At 33.7% G+C, this 27,678-nt stretch overlaps 1 protein-coding gene across 1 annotated transcript; it reads left to right on the top strand.

Annotated features, from left to right (window-relative positions):
- Positions 1-14,843: 14,843 nt before the first annotated feature.
- Positions 14,844-27,678, top strand: LOC134721619 (bactericidal permeability-increasing protein-like). Its single transcript, XM_063584726.1, has 15 exons — positions 14,844-15,001; positions 16,780-16,879; positions 17,731-17,862; positions 19,277-19,350; positions 20,061-20,215; positions 20,736-20,799; positions 21,124-21,215; positions 21,643-21,819; positions 22,446-22,514; positions 23,208-23,375; positions 24,184-24,251; positions 25,479-25,521; positions 25,854-25,917; positions 26,746-26,822; positions 27,315-27,678. Exons 1-15 carry the CDS (start codon positions 14,899-14,901, stop codon positions 27,411-27,413), a joined length of 1,485 nt encoding a protein of 494 aa, XP_063440796.1. The 5' UTR covers positions 14,844-14,898; the 3' UTR covers positions 27,414-27,678.

Below are 27,678 nucleotides of genomic sequence, written 5' to 3'. Positions count from 1 at the left end.
AAAAATGAATAGCGAATGAGTTATTCTAACACTAGATTTGCCATTGCAAGCAATAGCGGAGGATGTCACCCCGTTCTAGACTTTGTCACAGTATCAGCAACCAGTTCGAGTGTACCAAAGTCACATGGCACGTATAGTATACATGACTTTGACACCCCCCCCCCCCCTTTCTCTTCTCGTAGACTAAGAGTGATGTCTATATATAGTTGGGGAACTCTTTAAAATCTTAAATTAGACACACGCGCGAAGAAGAAAGGTGGTGTCACGTGATACTGAAGTATATTATCGTGGAGTTAGTACATTACTATTCTTTTTAGAGGGGACCTTGGACAGACAACATGTGTATATATTGACGGAGCGGAATACTAACTGTTCATTTTATTCTTCAATATCTCGCGTATCACACGATACATGTATTTTATCTTGTACAATTTAATTACACGCTTATCGATTGACTTCAGCTAATGTGTTTATTTTTGCAGGTGTTCAATTAACGGATGTGTACTTTAATGCAAGTGCAGAAATGTCAATTATGTGTACTCTTCGTGTTTCTCTCTCTCTCAGTGGCGATTTTCTCTCTTAAGCACGATTTTCGTATAAAATAGAAGCACTTTGAATTATGTATTAGTTTTCTTCTAGCATATTCTAGAAGCGCTTTGCACATAGTCTTAATCACAGAATTTTGTCTCAAATTTTCGAATTTTTTTTTATTTATTTTTTTTTTTTTAAGCTGTTTCCATGGCAACGGCGGCCATTTTGAAAATTTCAAAGACAGATGACAATACAATATAATTTTAACGGGAATGAGGTTAAAATCTGTACAAAAATGTTACTTTGACGTTTTTTACCATATGGGTCCCATCTGCACTTTAAGCGTTATCTCCATGGTAACAGCAGCTATCTTAAAAATTCCAACTGCAATGAATTCTACAGTTTATACTACTGTTTTCTACTTACGGTTTTTTTGGTCGTATCTGTAGCGGTTTATTTTCTATGAATTAATTAAGGATTTATTTTCGTTTTTTTCACGTTTGGACGGTTTCCATGACAACGGTAGCCATTTTGAAAGTTCTCAAGATGGATGTCACGCCTTCTATCGATGAGTTATTAGTTCTGAAAGTTTTATGTAATTTGGACCATTTTTCGGTTTTTTACATTTTTGCCGTTTCCATGGTAACGGCGGCCATCTTGAACCATTCCATGCTTCCTGCAACTTTGCACATGGGGATTGTCATTATGGTGCAATTTTATAAATACATGTCAAGGCATCTCCGAGAAATCGGCTGGACAAAAAGTGTGGAAGAAAAAATTCGTAGAATAACAATATATCCCCCCTTTTTCAAAGGGGTGACATAATAATACGCAAAAGTCGATTGGTCAACAGATAATTAAACGTATTTTGTTTTATAAACTCAACGTGAAAGATATGTGGATTGGTTGATTGATGGTTTGTGATCATGATTGATCAATCATTGATTGATTAATCGTTTGATTGATTGATTAATCGATTGATAGGCAGTTTGTAAAATGGGAAGGGGACGTTTTTTTCCGATATCTGCACTTGACTCATTACTTGTTTGATCTCAAAACTTGATTGATTGATCTCTTATCATGATTTGATCATTTGAATCATGATTTGATTGATTGATCAATACTTTGTATAGCATAACGTGACACATTTTGCATTGATTTATTCCTTGTCTATACGTTTTGTGCTGTTCAGTGACAAATATCTGTGAACAATTTTACACGTACAATTGAGAAAAATACTCTATTTCCTGTTTTCTCATCAGAAAAAATGAATAGCGAATGAGTTATTCTAACACTAGATTTGCCATTGCAAGCAATAGCGGAGGATGTCACCCCGTTCTAGACTTTGTCACAGTATCAGCAACCAGTTCGAGTGTACCAAAGTCACATGGCACGTATAGTATACATGACTTTGACCCCCCCCCCCTTTCTCTTCTCGTAGACTAAGAGTGATGTCTATATATAGTTGGGGAACTCTTTAAAATCTTAAATTAGACACACGCGCGAAGAAGAAAGGTGGTGTCACGTGATACTGAAGTATATTATCGTGGAGTTAGTACATTACTATTCTTTTTAGAGGGGACCTTGGACAGACAACATGTGTATATATTGACGGAGCGGAATACTAACTGTTCATTTTATTCTTCAATATCTCGCGTATCACACGATACATGTATTTTATCTTGTACAATTTAATTACACGCTTATCGATTGACTTCAGCTAATGTGTTTATTTTTGCAGGTGTTCAATTAACGGATGTGTACTTTAATGCAAGTGCAGAAATGTCAATTATGTGTACTCTTCGTGTTTCTCTCTCTCTCAGTGGCGATTTTCTCTCTTAAGCACGATTTTCGTATAAAATAGAAGCACTTTGAATTATGTATTAGTTTTCTTCTAGCATATTCTAGAAGCGCTTTGCACATAGTCTTAATCACAGAATTTTGTCTCAAATTTTCGAATTTTTTTTTATTTATTTTTTTTTTTTTAAGCTGTTTCCATGGCAACGGCGGCCATTTTGAAAATTTCAAAGACAGATGACAATACAATATAATTTTAACGGGAATGAGGTTAAAATCTGTACAAAAATGTTACTTTGACGTTTTTTACCATATGGGTCCCATCTGCACTTTAAGCGTTATCTCCATGGTAACAGCAGCTATCTTAAAAATTCCAACTGCAATGAATTCTACAGTTTATACTACTGTTTTCTACTTACGGTTTTTTTGGTCGTATCTGTAGCGGTTTATTTTCTATGAATTAATTAAGGATTTATTTTCGTTTTTTTCACGTTTGGACGGTTTCCATGACAACGGTAGCCATTTTGAAAGTTCTCAAGATGGATGTCACGCCTTCTATCGATGAGTTATTAGTTCTGAAAGTTTTATGTAATTTGGACCATTTTTCGGTTTTTTACATTTTTGCCGTTTCCATGGTAACGGCGGCCATCTTGAACCATTCCATGCTTCCTGCAACTTTGCACATGGGGATTGTCATTATGGTGCAATTTTATAAATACATGTCAAGGCATCTCCGAGAAATCGGCTGGACAAAAAGTGTGGAAGAAAAAATTCGTAGAATAACAATATATCCCCCCTTTTTCAAAGGGGTGACATAATAATACGCAAAAGTCGATTGGTCAACAGATAATTAAACGTATTTTGTTTTATAAACTCAACGTGAAAGATATGTGGATTGGTTGATTGATGGTTTGTGATCATGATTGATCAATCATTGATTGATTAATCGTTTGATTGATTGATTAATCGATTGATAGGCAGTTTGTAAAATGGGAAGGGGACGTTTTTTTCCGATATCTGCACTTGACTCATTACTTGTTTGATCTCAAAACTTGATTGATTGATCTCTTATCATGATTTGATCATTTGAATCATGATTTGATTGATTGATCAATACTTTGTATAGCATAACGTGACACATTTTGCATTGATTTATTCCTTGTCTATACGTTTTGTGCTGTTCAGTGACAAATATCTGTGAACAATTTTACACGTACAATTGAGAAAAATACTCTATTTCCTGTTTTCTCATCAGAAAAAATGAATAGCGAATGAGTTATTCTAACACTAGATTTGCCATTGCAAGCAATAGCGGAGGATGTCACCCCGTTCTAGACTTTGTCACAGTATCAGCAACCAGTTCGAGTGTACCAAAGTCACATGGCACGTATAGTATACATGACTTTGACCCCCCCCCCCCCTTTCTCTTCTCGTAGACTAAGAGTGATGTCTATATATAGTTGGGGAACTCTTTAAAATCTTAAATTAGACACACGCGCGAAGAAGAAAGGTGGTGTCACGTGATACTGAAGTATATTATCGTGGAGTTAGTACATTACTATTCTTTTTAGAGGGGACCTTGGACAGACAACATGTGTATATATTGACGGAGCGGAATACTAACTGTTCATTTTATTCTTCAATATCTCGCGTATCACACGATACATGTATTTTATCTTGTACAATTTAATTACACGCTTATCGATTGACTTCAGCTAATGTGTTTATTTTTGCAGGTGTTCAATTAACGGATGTGTACTTTAATGCAAGTGCAGAAATGTCAATTATGTGTACTCTTCGTGTTTCTCTCTCTCTCAGTGGCGATTTTCTCTCTTAAGCACGATTTTCGTATAAAATAGAAGCACTTTGAATTATGTATTAGTTTTCTTCTAGCATATTCTAGAAGCGCTTTGCACATAGTCTTAATCACAGAATTTTGTCTCAAATTTTCGATTTTTTTTTTTTTTTTTTTTTTTTTTTTAAGCTGTTTCCATGGCAACGGCGGCCATTTTGAAAATTTCAAAGACAGATGACAATACAATATAATTTTAACGGGAATGAGGTTAAAATCTGTACAAAAATGTTACTTTGACGTTTTTTACCATATGGGTCCCATCTGCACTTTAAGCGTTATCTCCATGGTAACAGCAGCTATCTTAAAAATTCCAACGGCAATGAATTCTACAGTTTATACTACTGTTTTCTACTTACGGTTTTTTTGGTCGTATCTGTAGCGGTTTATTTTCTATGAATTAATTAAGGATTTATTTTCGTTTTTTTCACGTTTGGACGGTTTCCATGACAACGGTAGCCATTTTGAAAGTTCTCAAGATGGATGTCACGCCTTCTATCGATGAGTTATTAGTTCTGAAAGTTTTATGTAATTTGGACCATTTTTCGGTTTTTTACATTTTTGCCGTTTCCATGGTAACGGCGGCCATCTTGAACCATTCCATGCTTCCTGCAACTTTGCACATGGGGATTGTCATTATGGTGCAATTTTATAAATACATGTCAAGGCATCTCCGAGAAATCGGCTGGACAAAAAGTGTGGAAGAAAAAATTCGTAGAATAACAATATATCCCCCCTTTTTCAAAGGGGTGACATAATAACTAGATTTGCGATTGCAAGCAATAGCGGATGGCACCCTTCCCCTATTGCCAGGTGAGCGGTAGCCATGGTAACGGCGGCCATTTTGGAAATTCCAAACTCAAAAGTCAAGTCTACATTAGCTGAGCAACATTTGTTATAAGTTTCAATAAATTTGAAGCATTTTGAAGTTTTTTGTATTTTTGCTGTTTCCATGGTAACGGCGGCCATTTTGAATATTCCAAAGTCAAACCCCCGCTGCAATTTTGTCCCTCCACAATCATATACCATTTAATGTCTTTAGAATAAATTAAACATTGATGTTCTAGAATGTTCTGTGAAAATTCAAAGTTTTGACCTTTTTGCATTGTTTCCATGGTAACAACAGCGATTTTGGAAATTCCAACGCCAAATTCCACATCTTCCAATGTTGCTCATCGTTACTGTGAAGTTTCATAAAGTTTGGAACATTTTGAGATTTTTAATTTTTTTGGAGTAGTTTCCATGGCAACATAGTAGTTCCAATGAGTGCCAAAATCATCCAACACCTGTATATAGTGGGCACCTACATTGTATTAAAATATAATGATTCTGAGTTAAATAGTATCCAAATAGTTCACCAAAACAAAATACTGGATTTTTTCACATTTGTTTCGTTTCCATGGTAACGGCAGCCATCTTGACGGTGCCATACCCCACTGCACTATAGAATATTCTTGTCTACATTATGGTATAGTTCCATCAATATTGTTCAAGCCAATTCCGAGAAATAGAATGGACAAAAAAGTGTGGAAGAATAAATATAACTAGATTTGTAATTGCTAGCAATAACGGATGGCACCCTTCCCCTCATTGCCAGGTGAGCGGGAGCCATTTTGAAAAATCCAAAGTCGAAGAATGCATTTACAGATGTCCAGTAACATTTTTGCAAAGTTTCATTAAGTTTGAAGCATTTAGAAAATTTTGCTGTTTCCATGGTTACGGCGGCCATTTTGAAAATTCCAACTACAAAATGCAACTCCGCACATGTCAGTCACTATTCCTATTAAGTTTCATCCAGTTTGCAGCACTTTATTTTTTTTGGAAATTTTTAACATTTGTGCTGCAACCATGGTTACAGTAGATAATTCCAAAATTCTAAAAGCGTACATCTCATTGCCACATGTCATGTTATATATCAATACAGTTTCATTTACTTTGGTTCAATACTCTCTGAGAAAATGCGGATTTTATGCATTTTTCCATAGGGTCAATGCAAAACTTGCCCCCAGTTTCCATGACAACGGCGGCCATTTTGGATTATCCAAATATTGTTTTGACATCTTAGCATACCGGGTAACATTTTTATAAAGTTTCATCCAGCTGAGGGTTATAACGAAAGAGTTACAATTTTTGACATTTTAGCTGTTTCCATGGTAACGGCAGCCATTTTGAAAATTCCAAAGTCAAACTGGAAATCAGCACATGCCAGTTAACATTCCTGTGGAGTTTCTTCCAGTTTGGAACACTTTGATTTTTTTCGCATTTTTGCTGTTTCCATGGAAACGGCGGCCATCTTTTACCATTCCATACCAAGGTGCACAACTTCAAATGGGGTTCCTCATTATAGTTGAGTTCCATAAACATTGGTCCGTTCAATTCTGAGAACTAACGCAGACAAAATGTGTGGAAGAAAAATAAAAATAACTAGATTTGTAATTGCTAGCAATAACGGATGGCACCCTTCCCCTATTGCCAGGATATCAGCAGCCATTTTGAAAATTCCAAAGTCAAAGACCAGATTTACACATGCCTATTTACATTTTTGTAAAGTTTTAGAAAGATTGGAGCATTTTGAAAATTTAGAAAATTTTCACATTTTAGCCGTTTCCATGGCAACAGCAGCCATCTTGACCATTCCAAAGTCAGAGGGACAACTGCACATGGTGGTCAACATTATAGCATAGTTCCATCAACTTTGGTCCATTCTATTCCAAGAACTGCTCCGGACAAAAATAGTGGAAGAAAAATAATAATAAAAAAAAGAAAAAAAAGAAACGTAGAATAACAATATGTCACCCCAACTCCGTTGAGGGTGCCATAACTAGATTTGCTATTGCTAGCAATAGCTGAGGATGGCACCCCGTACTGCACATTGTCACAGTAGCATCAACACTTATGAGTGTACAAAAGTCAAATGAAATATCTCTATTATACATGACAGAATCAGCATTTCTTAACCCCCCCCCCCCCCTTTTTTTTTCTTTTCCGTAAACTACGTTTCAGTTCTATACATAGTTTGGGAATCCTTTTAAATCTAAAATTAGACACGCGCGCGAGTAGGAAGGTGGTGTCACGTGATACTCAAGTATATTATCGTGGACTTAGCATATTAATATTCTTTTTAGAGGGGACCTTGGACAGACAACATGTGTATATATTGACGGAGCGGCGTATTAACTGTTCAATTTATTCTTCAATAGCTCGCGTATCATACAATACATGTAACTTATCGTGTACAATTTAATTACATGTTTATCGATTGATTTCAGCTGATGTGTATATTTTAGCAGGTGTGTCATTCACGGATATGTACTTTAACGCAAGTGCAGAAATGTCAGTAATTTGTACTCTGAGTGTTTCTCGTTCTCTCGGTGGCGATTTTCTCTTTAAAGCACATTAAATAAAATACATATTTTTATTCTAGAATATTCTAGTACATGTTAGCAGTACAGCAATTGCATGTGACCATTTGCACACACTCCTAATTACGATTTCCGTGGAATTGTTGTTATATTTTTCAAGAAAATGCAGCTAAAACGCATTTTCCCATAGGGTCAATGTTAAACTTTTGTCTAGTTTCCATGGCAATGGCAGCCATTTTGAAAATTCCAAGTACTGTTGGTACCTCGGGGCACCACTGCCAACATTTACATAAACTTTCAAGACTTTGCCTCTTATAACGAAAGATTTAAAATTTGGATTTTTTTTCACATTTTTTTTGTTTCCATGGTAACGGCGGCCATTTTTTACCATTCCAATGTCTCTTGCACAACTTCACATGGCGGTTCATATTATTGTATAGTTCCATCAACATGGGTCTGACCAATTACGAGAAATAGCGTGGACAAAATGTGTGGAAGAATAAAAATAAAAAGAAAAAAAAGAAACGTAGAATAACAAGATGTCACCCCAACTCCGTTGAGGGTGCCATAACTAGATTTGCAATTGCAAGCAATAGCGGATGGCACCCTTCCCCCATTGCCAGGTGAGCGGCAGCCATTTTGAAAATTCAAAAGTCAAAGAGCTTCTCTACAGGTGTCTATTAAGATTCTTGTAAAGTTTCCTCAATTTTGGAACATTTTGAAATTTTTGAAATTTTTGCTATTTCCATGGTAACAGGTACCATTTCTAAAATTCCAAAGACAGGTGCCACATTGGTACATGCCATGTTACATGTCTATAAAGTTTCATTGGGATTGATGCTTTATTCTTCAAGAAAATGCAGCTTTTATGTATTTTCCCATAGGGCTAATGTTAAACTTTCGCCCTGTTTCCATGACAATGGCAGTCATTTTGGAATTTCTAAATATTGTCGGTACATCAGGGCCTACCAAGGAACATTTCCATAAAGTTTCATCAAGTAGGGTCTTACAATGAAAGATTTGGAATTTTGATTTTTTTTTACATTTATTTAGTTCCCATGGTAACGGTGCACATCATGCACATCAAAAAGTCCACTGCACAACTTATCATGGTGGTCCTTATTATGGTAGAGTTTAACCAACATTGGTGCATTGGAATCCGAGAAATAAGCTGGACAAAATCGGTGGAAGAAAAATAATAAGAAAAAAAAAAGAAACGTAGAATAACAATACGTCACCCCAACTCCGTTGAGGGTGCCATAATAAGAAAAAAAAGAAACGTAGAATAACAATATGTCACCCAAACTCCGTTTAGGGTGCCATAACTAGAATTGCTATTGCAAGCAATAGCGGATGTCACCCTTCCCCCCATTGCCACTAAGCGGCAGCTATTTCAAAATTGTTTAAAAGTCCATGCACATATAGCATGGCAATACATCTTTCTATAAATTTTCAGTTCATTGGGAGCATTTTAGATAATTTTACATTTTTACTGTTTCCATGGCAACGGCAGCCATTTTGAAAATTTCAAAGTCAAAAGTCTCATCTGTACATGTCAGTTTACAATAATGTAAAGTTTCATTAAGTTTGCCGCATTTTGAAAATATTTGACATTTTTGCAGTTTCCATGGCAACGGTGGCCATTTTTGAAATTCCAACTTCAAAAGTCTCATGCAGACTTGCCAGTTAACAATCCTATTAAGTTTCATCAATTTTAGAGCATTTTGAATTTTTAGAAATTTTTGACATTTCGATTGGTTCCTATGGCAACAGAGACCATTCCAAAAATTTAATGGCATATGCCACATTGTTACATGGCAGGGACCATACCATCAAAGTTTCAATCAATTTGACCTACCATTTTAAGAGAGGAAATGCCACTTTTAAGTTTTTGGACCATTTTGACCCGTTTTGCATTGTTTCCATGGTAACAGCAGACATTTTGGAAATTCCAACGCCAAATTCCACATCTACCAATGTTGCTCATCGTTACTGTGAAGTTTTATAAAATTTGGAGCATTTCCATATTTTGGAAATTTTTGGTGTGGTATCCATGGCAACATAGCAGTTCCAATGATTACCAAAATCATCCAAAACCAGTATATGCCCGGCACCTACATTGTATCAAAATATAATGATTCTTAGTTAAAGCATCTCCAAATAATTCATTAAAACCAAAAACTGGAATTTTTCATTACTTTTCGGTTTCCATGGTGATGGCAGCCATTTTTTAGTTCCGAAGACCAAAAGTCAAAAGTAAAGTCAGGGTTCCTTGTTATAGTGCACTATCATTCAGATTGGTTCCTTTGGCTCTGAGAGAGCGGGCGGACAAAATTAGGTGGAAGAAAAATAATAATAACTAGAATTGCCATTGCGAGCAATAGCGGATGTCACCCTGGTCCGCCAATTGCCACTAAGTGGCAGCCATTTCGAAATTTAATAACATTGAATTGACATATATACTTCACAATACTTCAATCTGCAAATTTTCAGAAAGATTAAAGCATTTTGAAATTGTTCATATTTGAACTGTTTCTATGGCAACGGCAGCCATTTTGAAAATTCCAAAGATGGATGGCATGTCTTCACATGCCAAGTAACATTTCCCCAAAGTTTCATTCATTTTGGAAGACTTTCCGATTTTTCACATTCTTTCTGTTACCATGACAACGGCAGCCATCTTGGAAGTGCCACCCCCCGATTGCACATCTACACATGGGGGTTAACATTATGTTAGAGTTCTATCATCATTGGTCCATACAATTCCAAGAAATAGTCTGGACAAAAAAGTGTGGAATAATAAGAAAGATTATGAATAAAAAAAAGAATCGTACAATAACAATATGTCACCCGACCTCCGTCAGGGTGACATAACTAGAATTGCCATTGCAAGCAATAGCGGATGTCACCCTGGTCCACCAATTGCCACTAAACAGCAGCCATGGTAACGGCAGCCATTTTGGAAATTCCAAAGTTGAAAGCCGCATCTAGATTAACAAGTTAACATTTCTGTAACGTTTCATACAGATTTGAAGAATTTTCAAAATTTTGCTTTTTTTGCACAGTTTCCATGGCAACATTTGAAAATTCCAAAGTCATACTGCTGCTTTATATTGTGCTCACCATAATATAATACCATTATATAACATTTAATGGTCGTAGATTTACATTAACATTAATGTTCTAGAATGTTCTATTACATTTTTACATTCTTTCTGTTTCCATGACAACGGCAGCCATGTTGGATATGCCAACCCTCGACTGCACTTCTGCACATGGTCTTTAACATTTTGGTAAAGTTCCATAACAATTGGTCCATCCTATTCTCAGAAATAGTCTGGACAAAAAAGTGTGGAATAATAATAATAAAAACTAGATTTGCCATTGCAAGCAATAGCGGAGGATGTCACCCCGTTCTAGACTTTGTCACAGTATCAGCAACCAGTTCGAGTGTACCAAAGTCACATGGCACGTATAGTATACATGACTTTGACCCCCCCCCCCCCCTTTCTCTTCTCGTAGACTAAGAGTGATGTCTATATATAGTTGGGGAACTCTTTAAAATCTTAAATTAGACACACGCGCGAAGAAGAAAGGTGGTGTCACGTGATACTGAAGTATATTATCGTGGAGTTAGTACATTACTATTCTTTTTAGAGGGGACCTTGGACAGACAACATGTGTATATATTGACGGAGCGGAATACTAACTGTTCATTTTATTCTTCAATATCTCGCGTATCACACGATACATGTATTTTATCTTGTACAATTTAATTACACGCTTATCGATTGACTTCAGCTAATGTGTTTATTTTTGCAGGTGTTCAATTAACGGATGTGTACTTTAATGCAAGTGCAGAAATGTCAATTATGTGTACTCTTCGTGTTTCTCTCTCTCTCAGTGGCGATTTTCTCTCTTAAGCACGATTTTCGTATAAAATAGAAGCACTTTGAATTATGTATTAGTTTTCTTCTAGCATATTCTAGAAGCGCTTTGCACATAGTCTTAATCACAGAATTTTGTCTCAAATTTTCGATTTTTTTTTTTTTTTTTTTTTTTTTTTTAAGCTGTTTCCATGGCAACGGCGGCCATTTTGAAAATTTCAAAGACAGATGACAATACAATATAATTTTAACGGGAATGAGGTTAAAATCTGTACAAAAATGTTACTTTGACGTTTTTTACCATATGGGTCCCATCTGCACTTTAAGCGTTATCTCCATGGTAACAGCAGCTATCTTAAAAATTCCAACGGCAATGAATTCTACAGTTTATACTACTGTTTTCTACTTACGGTTTTTTTGGTCGTATCTGTAGCGGTTTATTTTCTATGAATTAATTAAGGATTTATTTTCGTTTTTTTCACGTTTGGACGGTTTCCATGACAACGGTAGCCATTTTGAAAGTTCTCAAGATGGATGTCACGCCTTCTATCGATGAGTTATTAGTTCTGAAAGTTTTATGTAATTTGGACCATTTTTCGGTTTTTTACATTTTTGCCGTTTCCATGGTAACGGCGGCCATCTTGAACCATTCCATGCTTCCTGCAACTTTGCACATGGGGATTGTCATTATGGTGCAATTTTATAAATACATGTCAAGGCATCTCCGAGAAATCGGCTGGACAAAAAGTGTGGAAGAAAAAATTCGTAGAATAACAATATATCCCCCCTTTTTCAAAGGGGTGACATAAAAAGAATCGTACAATAACAATATGTCACCCGACCTCAGTCAGGGTGACATAATAATAATAATAGGGAAAAAGAAACAGAGGAAAAGCAATATGTCACCCGACATTGTCGATCGGGTGACATAATAATAATAAGAAAAAAAGAAACGAACAATAACAATATGTCACCCCAACTCCGTTGAGGGTGCCATAATAAGAAAAAAAGAAACGAACAATAACAATATGTCACCCCAACTCCGTTGAGGGTGCCATAATAAGACAAAAAGAAACGAACAATAACAATATGTCACCCCAACTCCGTTGAGGGTGCCATAACTAGATTTGCCATTGCAAGCAATAGCGGAGGATGTCACCCCGTTCTAGACTTTGTCACAGTAGCAGCAACCAGTTTGATTGTACCAAAGTCAGATGGCACGTATAGTATACATGCCTTTGACCCCCCCCCCCCCCCCCCCACCCCCCCCCCTTTCTCCTTTCTCTTCACGTAGACTAAGAGTGATGTCTATATATAGTTGGGGGAACTCTTTAAAATCTTAAATTAGGCACACGCGCGAAGAAGAAAGGTGGTGTCACGTGATACTGAAGTATATTATCGTGGAGTTAGTACATTACTATTCTTTTTAGAGGGGACCTTGGACAGACAACATGTGTATATATTGACGGAGCGGCATACTAACTGTTCATTTTATTCTTCAATATCTCGCGTATCACACGATACATATATTTTATCTTGTACAATTTAATTACACGCTTATCGATTGATTTCAGCTAATGTGTATATTTTTGCAGGTGTTCAATTAACGGATGTGTACTTTAATGCAAGTGCAGAAATGTCAATTATGTGTACTCTTCGTGTTTTTCTCTCTCTCAGTGGCGATTTTCTCTCTTAAGCACGATTTTCGTATAGAATAGAAGCACTTTGAATTATGTATTAGTTTTCTTCTAGCATATTCTAGAAGACGTTTTGCACATAGTCTTAATCACAGAATTTTGTCTCAAATTTTCGATTTTTTTTTTTTTTTTTTTTTTTTTTCCCCAGCTGTTTCCATGGCAACGGCGGCCATTTTGAAAATTTCAAAGACAGATGACAATACAATATAATTTTAACGGGAATGAGGTTAAAATCTGTACAAAAATGTTACTTTGACGTTTTTTACCATATGGGTCCAATGTGCACTTTAAGCGTTATCTCCATGGTAACAGCAGCTATCTTAAAAATTCCAACGGCAATGAATTCTACAGTTTATACTACTGTTTTCTACTTACGGTTTTTTTGGTCGTATCTGTAGCGGTTTATTTTCTATGAATTAATTAAGGATTTATTTTCGTTTTTTTCACGTTTGGACGGTTTCCATGACAACGGTAGCCATTTTGAAAGTTCTCAAGATGGATGTCACGCCTTCTGTCGATGAGTTATTAGTTCTGAAAGTTTTATGTAATTTGGACCATTTTTCGGTTTTTTACATTTTTGCCGTTTCCATGGTAACGGCGGCCATCTTGAACCATTCCATGCTTCCTGCAACTTTGCACATGGGGATTGTCATTATGGTGCAATTTTATAAATACATGTCAAGGCATCTCCGAGAAATCGGCTGGACAAAAAGTGTGGAAGAAAAAATTCGTAGAATAACAATATATCCCCCCTTTTTCAAAGGGGTGACATAATAACAAAGAAACGGAGGAATAACAATATGTCACCCGACATTGTCGATCGGGTGACATAATAAGAAAAAAAAGAAACGTAGAATAACAATATGCCACCCCAACTCCGTTGAGGGTGCCATAATAACTAAACTAATCAACAGAAAAGATAAAACATTAGTGTAATTGCTGATCAGGACTTTTTAATAGTTGAAACACTTGAAAATAAGGTAGTTTTAGAGAACTAAAGTTTTATTAACACGATTGTTTACAATGAAAAATATTGCTTACAAAACGAAAATTATCAATATTGGCTGATACAAAACAGCACAACATATACAGGAAAAGCTATATCTGGCGAATTTTGTGAATTTGCTATCTGTGTGAGTAATTTCTTCCTAATGACCAATTCCAGAAGCAGTACATATAGTTTACATAACAAAGACATGCCATTATCATAAATATATGTTGGTATTCATGAACTTAAAATTATGTAGTCCTAAAGTATAATGCACATGGCAACATTTGCATATGTGCAACTCATCATATGACTGTTGTGCTAAGAAGGGAATTATAGTTCTTGTATGCAAACAAAAAGTCATTACATTAAAATGAAATTTAACAAGAATTCCAAACTCGTACTAAAATTTAAAACGGATAATGCCTTACTTAATTGCAAAATTGAAAGCTCATACAAATGGACAAAAAGCCTGCTATATTCCTGATTTGGTAAAGACATTTCCTTATGTTAAAACAAACATACTCATAACAAATAATTTAGGTACATTTATCAATTATAAAAGGCATTGTTTAAAGCCGAGTGTCCTTTTAAATTTAATAATACACTTTCATAAATCACGTAAAACTTAAAAGTGCAACAAAATATCAACATCACTTAATAATTGTCAAGTTCAGGAAGTACTTGATGCATCGTTTATTGCGGAAGTTTGTCAATATTTGTCTCATGATTAAAAGTAGGCTGTATAAAAACATTAATTATACTTTCAACGGATTTAAGCAGAATGTTACAGGCAATAATTTTGACCTGTATATTGTTCGCAACTTGCATTTATTCAACCAATCCAGGATTGAGACTTCATATAACACAGAATGGAATAAATTATGGTATGTATGTTTTAACAAGTAATGAGGTTTGAATTCATATCTGTTTTATTAAATCGGTTCTATAGATTTATAAAAATTGCAAATGAATTTTGATTCACAAAACATATGCTGAATGTCTTGGAATATAATTTTAGTTTACAATACATTTTGTATATTGTAGCTCAAAATATAAGTTAGTCTTAAGGTAGAATTGATATTGAAGGAAGATAGAACTTCATAATTCAAGTGTATAACATGATGAAAATAGAAAACTACTTGGTTTTATGTTCAAAGACATAGAAGGTTTCTGCAGAACGTGAATGTTGTGCATTTAATGTCATTACACACTTATTAATGCTCTTCAACTTTGTATTTGTTTGGCTTTTTAACTTTTTTGATCTGAGCGTCACTGATGAGTCTTATGTAGACGAAACGCGCGTCTGGCATATAAAATTATAATCCTGGTACTTTTGATAACTATTTACACCACTGGGTCGATGCCACTACTGGTGGACGTTTCGTCCCCGAGGGTATCACCAGCCCAGTAGTCAGCACTTCGGTGTTGACATGAATATCAATTATATGGTCATATTATAAATTTTCTGTTTATAAAACTTTGAATTTTTCGAAAAACTAAGGATTTTCTTACCCAAGGAGTAGATTACCTTAGCCGTATTTGGCAAAACGTTTTTGGAATTTTGGGTCCTCAATGCATTTCAACTTTGTATTTGTTTGGCTTTTTAACTATTTTGATCTGAGCGTCACTGATAAGTCTTATGTAGACGAAACGCGCGTCTGGCGTATAAAATTATAATCCTGGTACTTTTGATAACAATTAGCCTTAAATAGAAAAAATCAAAACTAGTTGACACAATACAAGTTATATGACCAAACAGAACAGTTAACAAAAGCAACAAATCGTGTTACATGTAAGTTGCCCCAAGTGCATGTTTTCTTAACATGTGAAGAAGAGGGTAGAACAATGTTTCTATCTTTTGGATTTATATATGAATAATTAGACAGCAGTGGTATTTATTAGTATTTAAACAAAGACATATCTTTGTATTTATACCGCCGGAACTAATAACCTAAACGCGTGTATATCAGGCAAATGATATCAAATCGATGGTGATCATAATGTTAACAATCTGTGATTAATGGCGTGATTCCATATCAAAAATGAATTAATACTCTGGGTTTACTTTACACAACTGCATAGTTATGATTCTATAATACGATTTCTCTAATTCTTACTTGATTTATACATTTCCTGATCTGTTGATTTTAATCAATGTGTTGTTCCTTTAGTCTCAGTTTGACAATGATAAAACTTCGATTATGACATCGAATTTTCTTGATTTCCTCTGAAATTCCGATTGTGACATCATGATATAAAGTGACAATGCCTGATGACTTCATAAGACCATTCAAATAGAAGGATTATGAGTTTCTGCAAATCGTCTAAAATCATTAGAGAAACTGATTATATAACTAAATCTCGTGTAATACGATATGTATCCATTCTCGGCAGTTAAATATCAAGCCTCGTGTTCAAAATTTGAAAATCTAACTGTCTCAAGCGGCTAAATATCGAATCACACTTGTTGCAGTGGTAGAATCGATACATATATGTATATACTGTGCATTTAAGTTTGGTATTCGTATCTTGAAGTTTTCTGGAACAAGTTCGATCGAATTTTTCTCACTAATGTATGATACCGTTTATTTGCCTATGTGTCGTGATATAATAATTTGATTATGCATTAAGTTTGTTTTGATTGTATGTTATTAAATTCAAGCTAATACCGTAGCAGTGGATCTAATTTCCAAGACAGTACTAAGTGCTAAAATACCAGATCAAAGTGGATCAGGACATCATGTAGAATATAACATCTATGGGTATGTATGTTCATTCAGGGTTTTCAAGGTACATTTATTGTCTAGTGAGTTGAGAGAACATTATAAAATACTTTATATAAAACGAATGACAACGAAGTTGCTGATGCGTTTAAAAGAAATCAACTATAATTCACAGATATGTTTACAAGAATGCTTTTAAAAGTCGTCCATATTATAAAATTGAGAAGGGAAATGGGGAATGTTTCAAAGCAACAACAACCCGACCATAGAGCAGACAACAGCCGAAGGCCACCAATGGGTCTTCAATGTAGCAAGAAACTTCCGTACCAGGAGGCGTCCTTCAGTTGACCCCTTAAAAATATGTTTACTAGGACAGTGATAATGGACGTCATACTAAACTCCGAATTACACACAAGAAACTAAAATAAAAAATCATACAAGACTAACAAAGGACAGAGGCTCCTGACTTGGGACAGGCTCAAAATTTTGCGGGGTTAAACATGTTTATGATATCTCAACCTTCCCCCTATACCTCTATGTTTACTTGCAAAAATAACTCATGCATAAGTAGTTTTGTCAGTTTTATTCACGTTTGGTAATTCAATCCGCTGACGTAACAGATATTGACAGTAAGTCTTCGGGTATCACGGCGAATGTCACTAGTCCTAAAATAACTGATAAACCCTCCGTTGCACCCCAGTTAACGGTGAGTAGTTATGCAAAATCGCGACTTTCGTATGTATTGTGTTTACACTTTTTTCCTTTGATCACGATGTAGTTTAATTATCTTTAGCTTATAGTTCTTAACATCTTTGTACTGTTATCCTTTTTCCTTGTACATATGAATACTTTAAATATAATTACTAATTATCACTCTTTATTTCATTCAGTATGGTAATCAAAAACTTCCAACTAGGAACCAGCAGTATTAAGCTTTCGTCTGGAAGTGACCTCAAATGGACAACAGCAAACATCGTATTGGAAATTGATGGGAATTTTCACTATAAATATAGATGGCATTTGTAAGTTGTTAATAAATTGGTTTTGAAACTTTCAAGTTTATTTATACGATCACTGTTACATTACATTAAAAGTTCGTTGGGTAACCGATATAGAAAGAATTCTCTAATTCTTACACGATTTATCCCTTTCCTGACATGTTGATGTTTTTTTTAATCAACGTCTGGATCGATAGATCTCAGTTCTTCATTGGTCAAAATTCGATTATGATGTCGAATTTTCTTGCTTTAATCTGAAGTTCCTATTGTGACTGCACGAAAAAAAGGCGACCATGCCTGATCACGTCACAAAGAAAGAGCAAATCTTTTTGAAGATCATTTTAAAAAATCGTATTGAATGTGTCTGCATATTGTTTAAAAATCGTTAGAGAAACAGATTCCACCACCAAATCTCATGTAATACGATATTTATCAACTCTCAACAGTTAAATTTTAATTATCTAAATCGCTCGGCAAGACTTGCGTTTTAAATTTGAAAATTTAAATGTCTCGAGTGGATAAATATCGTATCACATTCGATTTCAAAGTGGAAGCATCTTTATTTATCGCTCATATGTGGCCAATATATATGCTTTATATGAAACATTCAAACTCAACACACCTACAACGTCCGTAAATATTTTTGCAAAATATTTCAGTTGTTAAAAAGTAGAGTCACAAAAATGGCAAACTCTGATGAAAATTCAAAAAGGAAAGTCCCTAATCAAAGGACAAAATCAAAGGCACAAACAAATAACGGTACAAATTTTCTTGCACCAGATGCGCATTTCGACAATACATGTCTCTTCAGTGATGCTCGTGGCCAAAATATTTGAAATCCAAAGCTTAATATATAAAAGATGAAGAGCTATGACCCAAAAGGTCCAAAAAGCATAGCCAAATCCGTGAAAGGAATCAGAGCTTTGCATGAGGGAGATACATTCCTTACTTTATAATAATTTCTAATATTTTGTAACAGCAAATTTTAATAACACAAAAATCCATATTTTCATGCCAGAACCGAAGTACTGGCTACTGGACTGGTGATACCCTCGGGGACTTATAGTCCACCAGTATAGTAAGACCTGTTTTTTTAAGCCAGCTAAACCCCTCACTTGTGTGACAGTCGTATCAAATCTTTTACATGTTTTATATTGACAACGATCGATGTGTGAACAAAACAAACAAACATAAAAGGTAAAAATGACAAAAATGGAAGTGTTTTAAAAGTGTTTTTCCTTCTTTCAAAAACGCAAGGCGTTTTAAGATTTCATAACTTTGCTAGCCAAAAAAATATATAACAAAATTGACGGAACGCATGTCCAAATTTTTCATTCATTTAACATGTTGTATTGCTTACTGAAACGAACTGAAGTATTTGTCTATGAATCATTTCTTCTTTTTGTTCATTTTTTTAACAATTGTGTTGTCTTTGCAGTATCAAGATATCTGACCATGGAAGATTTACAGTTCAGTTTTCAGGGATGTCGTTCAGCGTCGGAATAAATACGGGTAAAAGAAGCAATTTTCAGATATACAAAAACTGTTTTAGATTGCAATCGCAAATAGACATCTCAATAGCACATACATACACATGTTTATAGGATTGCATATAGGGAATAAAACAAATATTTGCTGTAACGTTCATTCAACACAATGTTTTAAACTCGTATTTTATTCGGTCTTTTTACTTGTTTCGAGCGTCACTGATGAGTCTTTCAAGGACGAAACACACGTCTGGTGTACACAATTTTAATACCGGATGGACGTTTACAATATATTAAAAACAATACACATATAAAATAGAGGGAACATATCGCAAGGAGTAAAATATCAAACTAACAACAACAGCAAAACCATTCTTATATCTTATATACTATCAGAACATATCCAACCTCCTTGGTTTTAACATGGCAGAATACTGTGGATCAAATCGCAAGTCGTGTCAAACCAACCTTGAACATTGGCATCCACAGCTTATCCGTAAAACACTCGGCATTTATGAGTAGGGAGCAAAGAATGATCATGCAAATGTGTCTAGAATGAAGTACAACGCAGAAATCATATTCGTATCTCATCACTATATAATATCTTGGTATGCATGTTATATGTTTATTTATTCTCGTTTATAACATATGCATCTCCTAGTATATATCTATCAATATACCTTCTTGTTATCACGTCACCTCACACACCATTAATTACAAAACGTACTGCTGTAGGTGTTGATGGCAATGGGAGACCAACAATTAAATCTGCACAATGCGCATGTAACAGTGGTCATGTTAATTTCAAATTCCATGGAGGAAGAGCTTGGATCTACAATACGTTTGCAGGGAAAGTTTCTAAGGCTATTAGTGAACAGTTTCAGAAAAAGGTTAACATTAGGCGCATTTTTTTTAATACAATTATAAACATTTGGATTGCTGAAAACTGCACTTTTTCTTTGTATCTATTTATTCGTATTATTGTATATTATTTTACTCCACTGAAGGAACATCGATTGCTCTTTGACATGATTGATATTGACTTAGATTTGACATTTTTAGAATAATTTAAACAAACCGATTTTCACGAGCGATTTATAATTCCTGATGGAACTACATCAAACAAATAAGTAAATCGCAAAATTAAATAGGGCACAAGAACATGTTAAACACGAAATAAAGTATCCACAAACCTAACTTGGTTTAAAGTTTAACATTTGTATAACGATGATGATAAAATTATGTGATTCCTTACTTTTTTGAAACTAACTAAAAGCTTAGAAATCTTGGCATCATAATTATGATCCAGTTTATTATTGCAAAAGCAAAAGTAAGCAGCGTTTTGATTTTTTTTATCGTTTTCCTCAGTTCTGAAATACTATGCGGCAATAAACTGGAATTTCATTACAGATGTGTGGAATAGTTCAAAATCTCATTGATAATAATGCACAGAAGAGTCTTTCAACTATGAAAGGTAACAATTTTCTATCCAGCATTCTTCGTAATTTTTAAATATGGGATTTGGAACTCATAAACTCTCGAATAACCATGAATCAGTCAAATTGTATCATTATAATATGACTTGTAGATACTTATTGTATCTGAAATCAGCTTAGTATTTAATAAAACCATCTCTCTTATTTTAAAGAATTCATGTTGTCTTTTAATTGTCTTATGGTTATCTCTTCATTCAATACATCTCGGATACTGTTTTATTTTTTGGATGATCGTTGGATCAGACAAATAACTAATGTTAAATTGTATTCAACATATTTTCTACTTTAAACTATATATATAGTTCAGGTTAAACTAGGTAAAGTCCTGACACTTGACTACAGACTCATGTCAGCTCCAAAGGCAACTCAGCAGTATATAGAAGCGAGTCTTAAGGTAAAATTTTCAATGTTATCTTTTGTTTTTGTAAAAATAAAAATAACCTTTCAGAGTTAATATTCCCTTAGAACTCTGAAAATATTAACACTCATTAAATATGGAGATTACAATTTTAATTTTTAAACAGCATTCAAGTTCAATGCATTGTTAATAGCAGTGAGAAGAGGAAGAATGAAAAGCAGTTTCAAAATGACGTCTTCTGAATACTTTTAATATTTCAGCATTTGAAATATGATATGGTCGTTATACCTACAATTCCCTATCAAGCCTCAGTGTAAAACTAACTGTGGTTTGCATTTTGAAAAAAGCGGACATTTCTAGTTTGTTAAACATACAAAAAAATTATTATGTGATAATTGGTCTACGAATTTTCACTGTGTTATTATATTTTGGATAAAAAAAGGAATCATGTTTTATCATACAGGGAGAAATACTCTGGACCAGTGATAAAACAGAAGCACCATTTGCACCACAATCAATGGCACCAATCACAGACAGCAAGATAATGGTTTACATCACATTGTCAGATTATGTCTTCAACACTATGTTTTATCAAGCGCATAAACATAACATGCTTGTGTTCAACTTGACTTCAAAAAATGTAATTATATGTTTCTTTCTATAAACTGGTTTGTCTGCAAGTAAAAAAATGAACGTTTATTGTCACAATACACTGACATAATAATTCGTCGATGATTACTAAGTGATATTTTGTTAACTAGCCAACAATTAAAAGTGTACGCATATCTGAAAAAAAATTTGACATGCAGTATGAAAAGAAAACGTTTATCGATGGACCAAATTCTATTTTGGCTAGCTGTTTATAATTTGAGAAAATATATATAGCAGTCAATTTGTATACTTCAATACTTATAAACAAGCATTTGTATATATTGATATCGAAACTTAAATTAGATTAATACAGACTACCACAATTTTACCATCAACATCAACTTCTTGACAAACAAATACAAAGTAACGTAAAATGACCAGGTTTTTCTCAGCTGAACCATTTTTTTTTCTTCTAAATTCTGCAAATCGTAGATCTAGAAGAATCAAAGCTGAAACAACATGATTAGTTTAAACATTTATTTCTAAAACGGTTAAAAACGTTCATAAGATATCAAAACAGATTACTTTTGATGTTGGTTTATATTTCATTTTCGTTATAACATTTTTATAGTTTTGAGAAAAATAACATTTTTTTTTCTCGTTTTACATTCCAAGATCAAGGACAAGAAAGATATATTGAACACAACCTGTTCAGGTCTGTGTATTGGGAAATTTATTCCACAGGTAAATTAAAAAATAAATGAAATTACCAGCGTATTTCAAAATTTTCTTTGTATTACTCTGTAAGTGTATTTTACACAAGGCATTTTATTAAATTTGATAAATAAATATGTAGGAAAAAACACAATATTTAGTTAATTGCGATTTTTCAGTTATTGTTAGAGCTATTATAGACATGTATGTGGAACAACTTTTAAATAGGTTGCTATCAAACTTCTTCAAGATGTTTGGCCAAGCATTCTTATAAGAGTGATACCTGAATACAATAGATAGTCAGAGTCACAGTTTCACGAGTATGTTAAAAATATATAATGATTTGATTAGACTTGGAGTATTAAAATATTGTTTCCAGTCAGTTGCTTGATACGCGTCGTTTAAAGTTGTACCATTACTGTGGAGAGTTGAAGCAGGCTAAATACGAACAGTGTATTTACAATTTATATAAAAGTTCCTAATGAAGTTTTGTCTTGATGATGATTAACAATATACATATCATGTAAAGAAAAGTCTATTTATAAACAAAAGTCTACATTATATACATAGCCGTGACGTACACAAAATACTGAACTCGGAGGAAAATTTGACAAAAGTCTACATTATATATATAGCCTTGCTATAGTTATGTTATAGATTGAATTTATTTGCAATAAAATTTTGCTGAAAAATACATTTTTTTATATCTTTTATTACGTGAAGATCGAAAAAGCTTTTCCAAATAGTAGAGTAGAACTACACATGCTTAGTACTAAACCACCAGTGACAAATATAACAGTCGGAGCCCTTGGTGTGAGAGCTGAAGGGAACATCACCTTGTTTGCTAGGAAATCAGACAAAAGTCTACATTATTTGTTTACAATCTATGCTGTGAGTATTTTTTTTGATTTTACACTAGATTATCAAAAGAGCAATTATATTGAACTGTATAATTTTGCATTATTAATAACGTTCCTTTTTAAAAATGTTTATCAAAGAGATTAGGCTTATAATTGTGTACGTCATAAGTGTATTTCGTCGACAAAACTCAGTATTTCTGATGATTCATTCAACATATTTTTGGGGTAACTACATATAACTATGCAAATGAAATTTTCAGTACTTCTGATTGTTGTGCCAATCAGACACTAGTTAACCATCAAACCTTTTGAGTGCTGGTTCATATTAATTCATGTATATCTATCGGGGATATTTGTGATATCGAGTAACGTTTGGCACATTTAAATAACTAAGATGGAACATGGGTTATGTATGATTCTCGAAAAAGGGTCTAAATGTCCCATGGAAACAAAGTTTCTCAATCAATTCGTTTTGTCATTTGATGTTGCCTTGTGAGTAGGGACGTTTCGATGTGATTTTCCTCTGAGTTCATTATTTTTGTAATTTTACTTATTTCAGTCATACGAGAAAATTCGAATACTGCATCATAAATAAATACTAACTTTGTGTTCAACGTCGCCCGTAATAATACATTTCAGTTAGATTATAGAAATTAAATCATTTACGATACTACAATTTATAAACATTCTTGACAAATATAAGCGAGATGAACAATTCTAGGATCGCTACATATACATGTATCAACATATTTGTTCTGAAGATGAAAAGCCTAACGTGAAATTGTATAGTGTATGTGGTCTGTACTTATTTAATTAACATTACACATTCTTTTTATCAGAAAGCATCAATAAAAGTGAATCTTTCAATGGCAAATGAGATGATAAATGGAAAACTCTACGATACGAAGTAAGTTTTCTGACCAGTACTATAAAGCATGTTTAGCAGAATATGCTCGGTATTCCAAAGCATTGGATACTAATACTAATTCCGAAATCAATTTGTGTAATTCAATATATGAATACATATTTCATTGTAATCTTTATTTTACTGATATCAGTATACACATGCTGTGATGTGGTCTGACATGATTTTTTTTTGTAATCAGCTGTAATCAGTGAAACACAAGATATAAGAACAATCTTTTTTTATATTATAGTTCGCTTATGTGTGTGTTACATTTTAGAGTTGTGTTTCCGTTGTTTCGTTGTTTACTAAATTTCGTAATATTTGATGTGTTTCCCTTAGTTTTAAATTGTACCCCGGATTTGCTTTTTTCTCTCAATCGATTGATGAATTTCGAACAGCGGTATACTACTGCTGCCTTTATTTCTTTCTCTTCAGTAATTAATGTATCAACGAATTTCAATTTGATATCGCATAATATGAAACATCTATTTCCCTTTTTCTATAACATAGACAATTCAGGCGTGTACATATTATTCCGAGGTCTTGTAACAAATGAAATTGGATATGGATATAACGTCGATTGATTGATTGTTGATTGCTTAACGTCAAGTGGCAAATGATTCATGCATATTCAGGACGAGAATAAGTTCACAATAAATGAAACAGGCCACCTACGGGCCGATATAACGTCGATGAAATTTCTCTGTCTCAATTTAATCAAAGTGTTTTAACGCTGATATTAATTGACACAAGAAACCAACAAAAAGCGAGAACAACATCATTTAAATGGTCGTTTCTGTAACACATTGTTTTTCTCCAGAGTTGTAAAGTCGCAGATATCAAAAGATGTTGTATGAGTGCCAAATGAAACAACTCTCCGTTACAGAACGTTATTGTACATCGAGCCCTGAATGGATAACATTGATTCGGTATTTTTTTATTTACAACTTTTATGCAGTACCAATTGTCTCTAGAGTATGTTTTCCGTAAACTACAAGATTGTATAAAGTTCACCATACGGGGGTTTCGTACTGCCCTATATTTTAATTGCCCATGTAATAGTTTTCTGTGAAATTGGTTTTCGTATTGATACTTTTTCCGTTGATATATTTTGTAATGGTGGTTTCTGCATTTATTGGTCCTGTAGCTTGTTTGCGGGACGTAAACAGGAAAATAATTGTGATATTTATAAGTTACGATCAAAATAAACGTATTATCTTTTTTCAGAATTCAAACAAAAGTTATAGAGTCTGCCATTGGTACAATAAATGTAAGTATCTAGTGTTTTTAAGAAAAAAAAGAAACAAAGATTTTTTTACAAGTTTCTTTAATGTATTCTAATATTAAAATAAAAAAAATGGATTTCTTATTCTTAGTTAAGTATTTATTTTGATGACAGCTAGTTTATCGATAATAGTTTGTATGAGCCACAGTTTAAATATTGCATACACTTATTTAGTGTTGTTACAACATGCAATAATAACATCGCACAATTATGACGAACATAAAAACCATATCTACTCTTATCATTTAATACATGTATTTCCTGTTACAAAAGGGATATCGGTATTCTATATTTATCATTATTTCTTTTGTTCTTAGGATAGAGCATTACAATTCCTTGTGGACAGTGCCATCATAACCACCATAGAACCAATGATCAACGGTATGTATATTTCAAATCATCTTTTGAGAACTCATATTGCGAGAAAAAAAATTGTGGTAGACGGAACTGATTCATATTGCGCGGAAGCAAGTTAGCATTTATTGAATGCATTTGATTTACAGATGTTTGCTAAACGTACAGTGACAAATAGTGCATACGTATTCAAGACGTCGTGCTACACAAACCGCATTAAAACTTAGGGATGAAGTCATGCTATGTGAAAGGGTTGACAGTTCTCGTTTTACTCGGCGCAACAGCCGTGTTGATCAAACATTTAAACCATCTCAACGAATATACTTCTTTTATAATATGACACGCCAGACGCGTTTTTCGTGTTCACAATAGTCGACAAAGTCGTTCGATGAAGAATTTCGTAATTTTGATTAAGAAAATGGCAGAAGAACATTAACGCTAGTAAGAAGAATTGAAAAAGCCAAATCTGTCTATAAAGACCTATCTAAATCGGAGGTTATGAAACCTTTCTTGCCGAGAATGACAGTTTTAAATAATATTTCACGTCCATAAAAAATGGTGACGACTGTGGTGGCTAGTGCTTAACAGTTTTACTTTTTCCTCATTATTTCATTACTTAATTAAGCGATAAAGTTTACTATTGTACTGGAGAGAAACTAAACAAATACCAGTAGAGCTGTAAAATTCTAATTAGGGTTTTTGAAAATAGAATTACAAAAGAAAACCATCTGCTTAAATCTGAATACCAAACGATCAATTATAAAGGGTATTAATCATATTTACCCATTGACACAGATGTAATATATATTTGTAACGCTTTTAAAATTCAATATTGACTCATATCTGGTATTCTAGGTCTCGGAACCAAAGGTTTTCCTATGCCATCGACAAAGGATTTACAATTCCAACAGTCTAATATTAAACTATTGTCGGTTAGTATAACCTTTCTTTAATCCAATTATTGTATTTTTTTAGATTATTTGTGTTGGTTCTGTTTGATGTTGTTGAAGATGATTTCCATAATGTGACGACAAATTAAAATAAGTGTACATTATTTCACATAAAAACGGTAATCAACCCATAAGCAATATTTACATCAGACATTGATTTCATGTTCGGTTTTTGACCATGTAACAGTATCCACAAGTTCGAATAGTGTCGCGATTAATTGCATTCTGTGCATATCTTTGAGATTTATTTGTTTTAAGTAAAAATAAAAATAAACAAAATTTCATATTATTATTTTTTTTAGTTACAAATTGTTTTCAAAATAACAAAACTAATTTAACAATTACAAACAGAAAACAAAATGATATATGCGTGTAAGGTTTTCTCAACTTATCAGTGAAACATTTCTGGAGAAGCTATAACAATATATTACCAGCCACTATGTGTGTTTCCTTCATTTTTTTTTTAAATTTCAGAACACGGTCCTGATTGAAACTGATTTGAAGTATGCTCCTAAATCAAGTGTGCTGAAGTTTGTGCCTATGAATGAACGATACCTGGCGATTGAAATTTAATCAATGAAGTTAAAGTGTGTGTGTGAATGAGAAATACATATTAGATGTTTTGAATGACATTTTAATTTGTTTGTCCCATAAAATACAGTACATGGTTAAGTTTACTCTACAATACCACAGGTTTTTAACAATATGATATCCACAATGTCTAAATATGAATTTTATTAACCACTGGCAGTTTGTTTTATGCCATATTTAAATATAGAGTTGTGTACATCATTCAAAATTGGACAATGTACCTGTAGATTGTAAATAAAGTTAAATC

This window comes from Mytilus trossulus, chromosome 6, assembly GCF_036588685.1.
Source record: "Mytilus trossulus isolate FHL-02 chromosome 6, PNRI_Mtr1.1.1.hap1, whole genome shotgun sequence".
Lineage (NCBI taxonomy): Eukaryota > Metazoa > Mollusca > Bivalvia > Mytilida > Mytilidae > Mytilus > Mytilus trossulus.
This window is presented reverse-complemented; position numbering and strand designations above follow the sequence as displayed.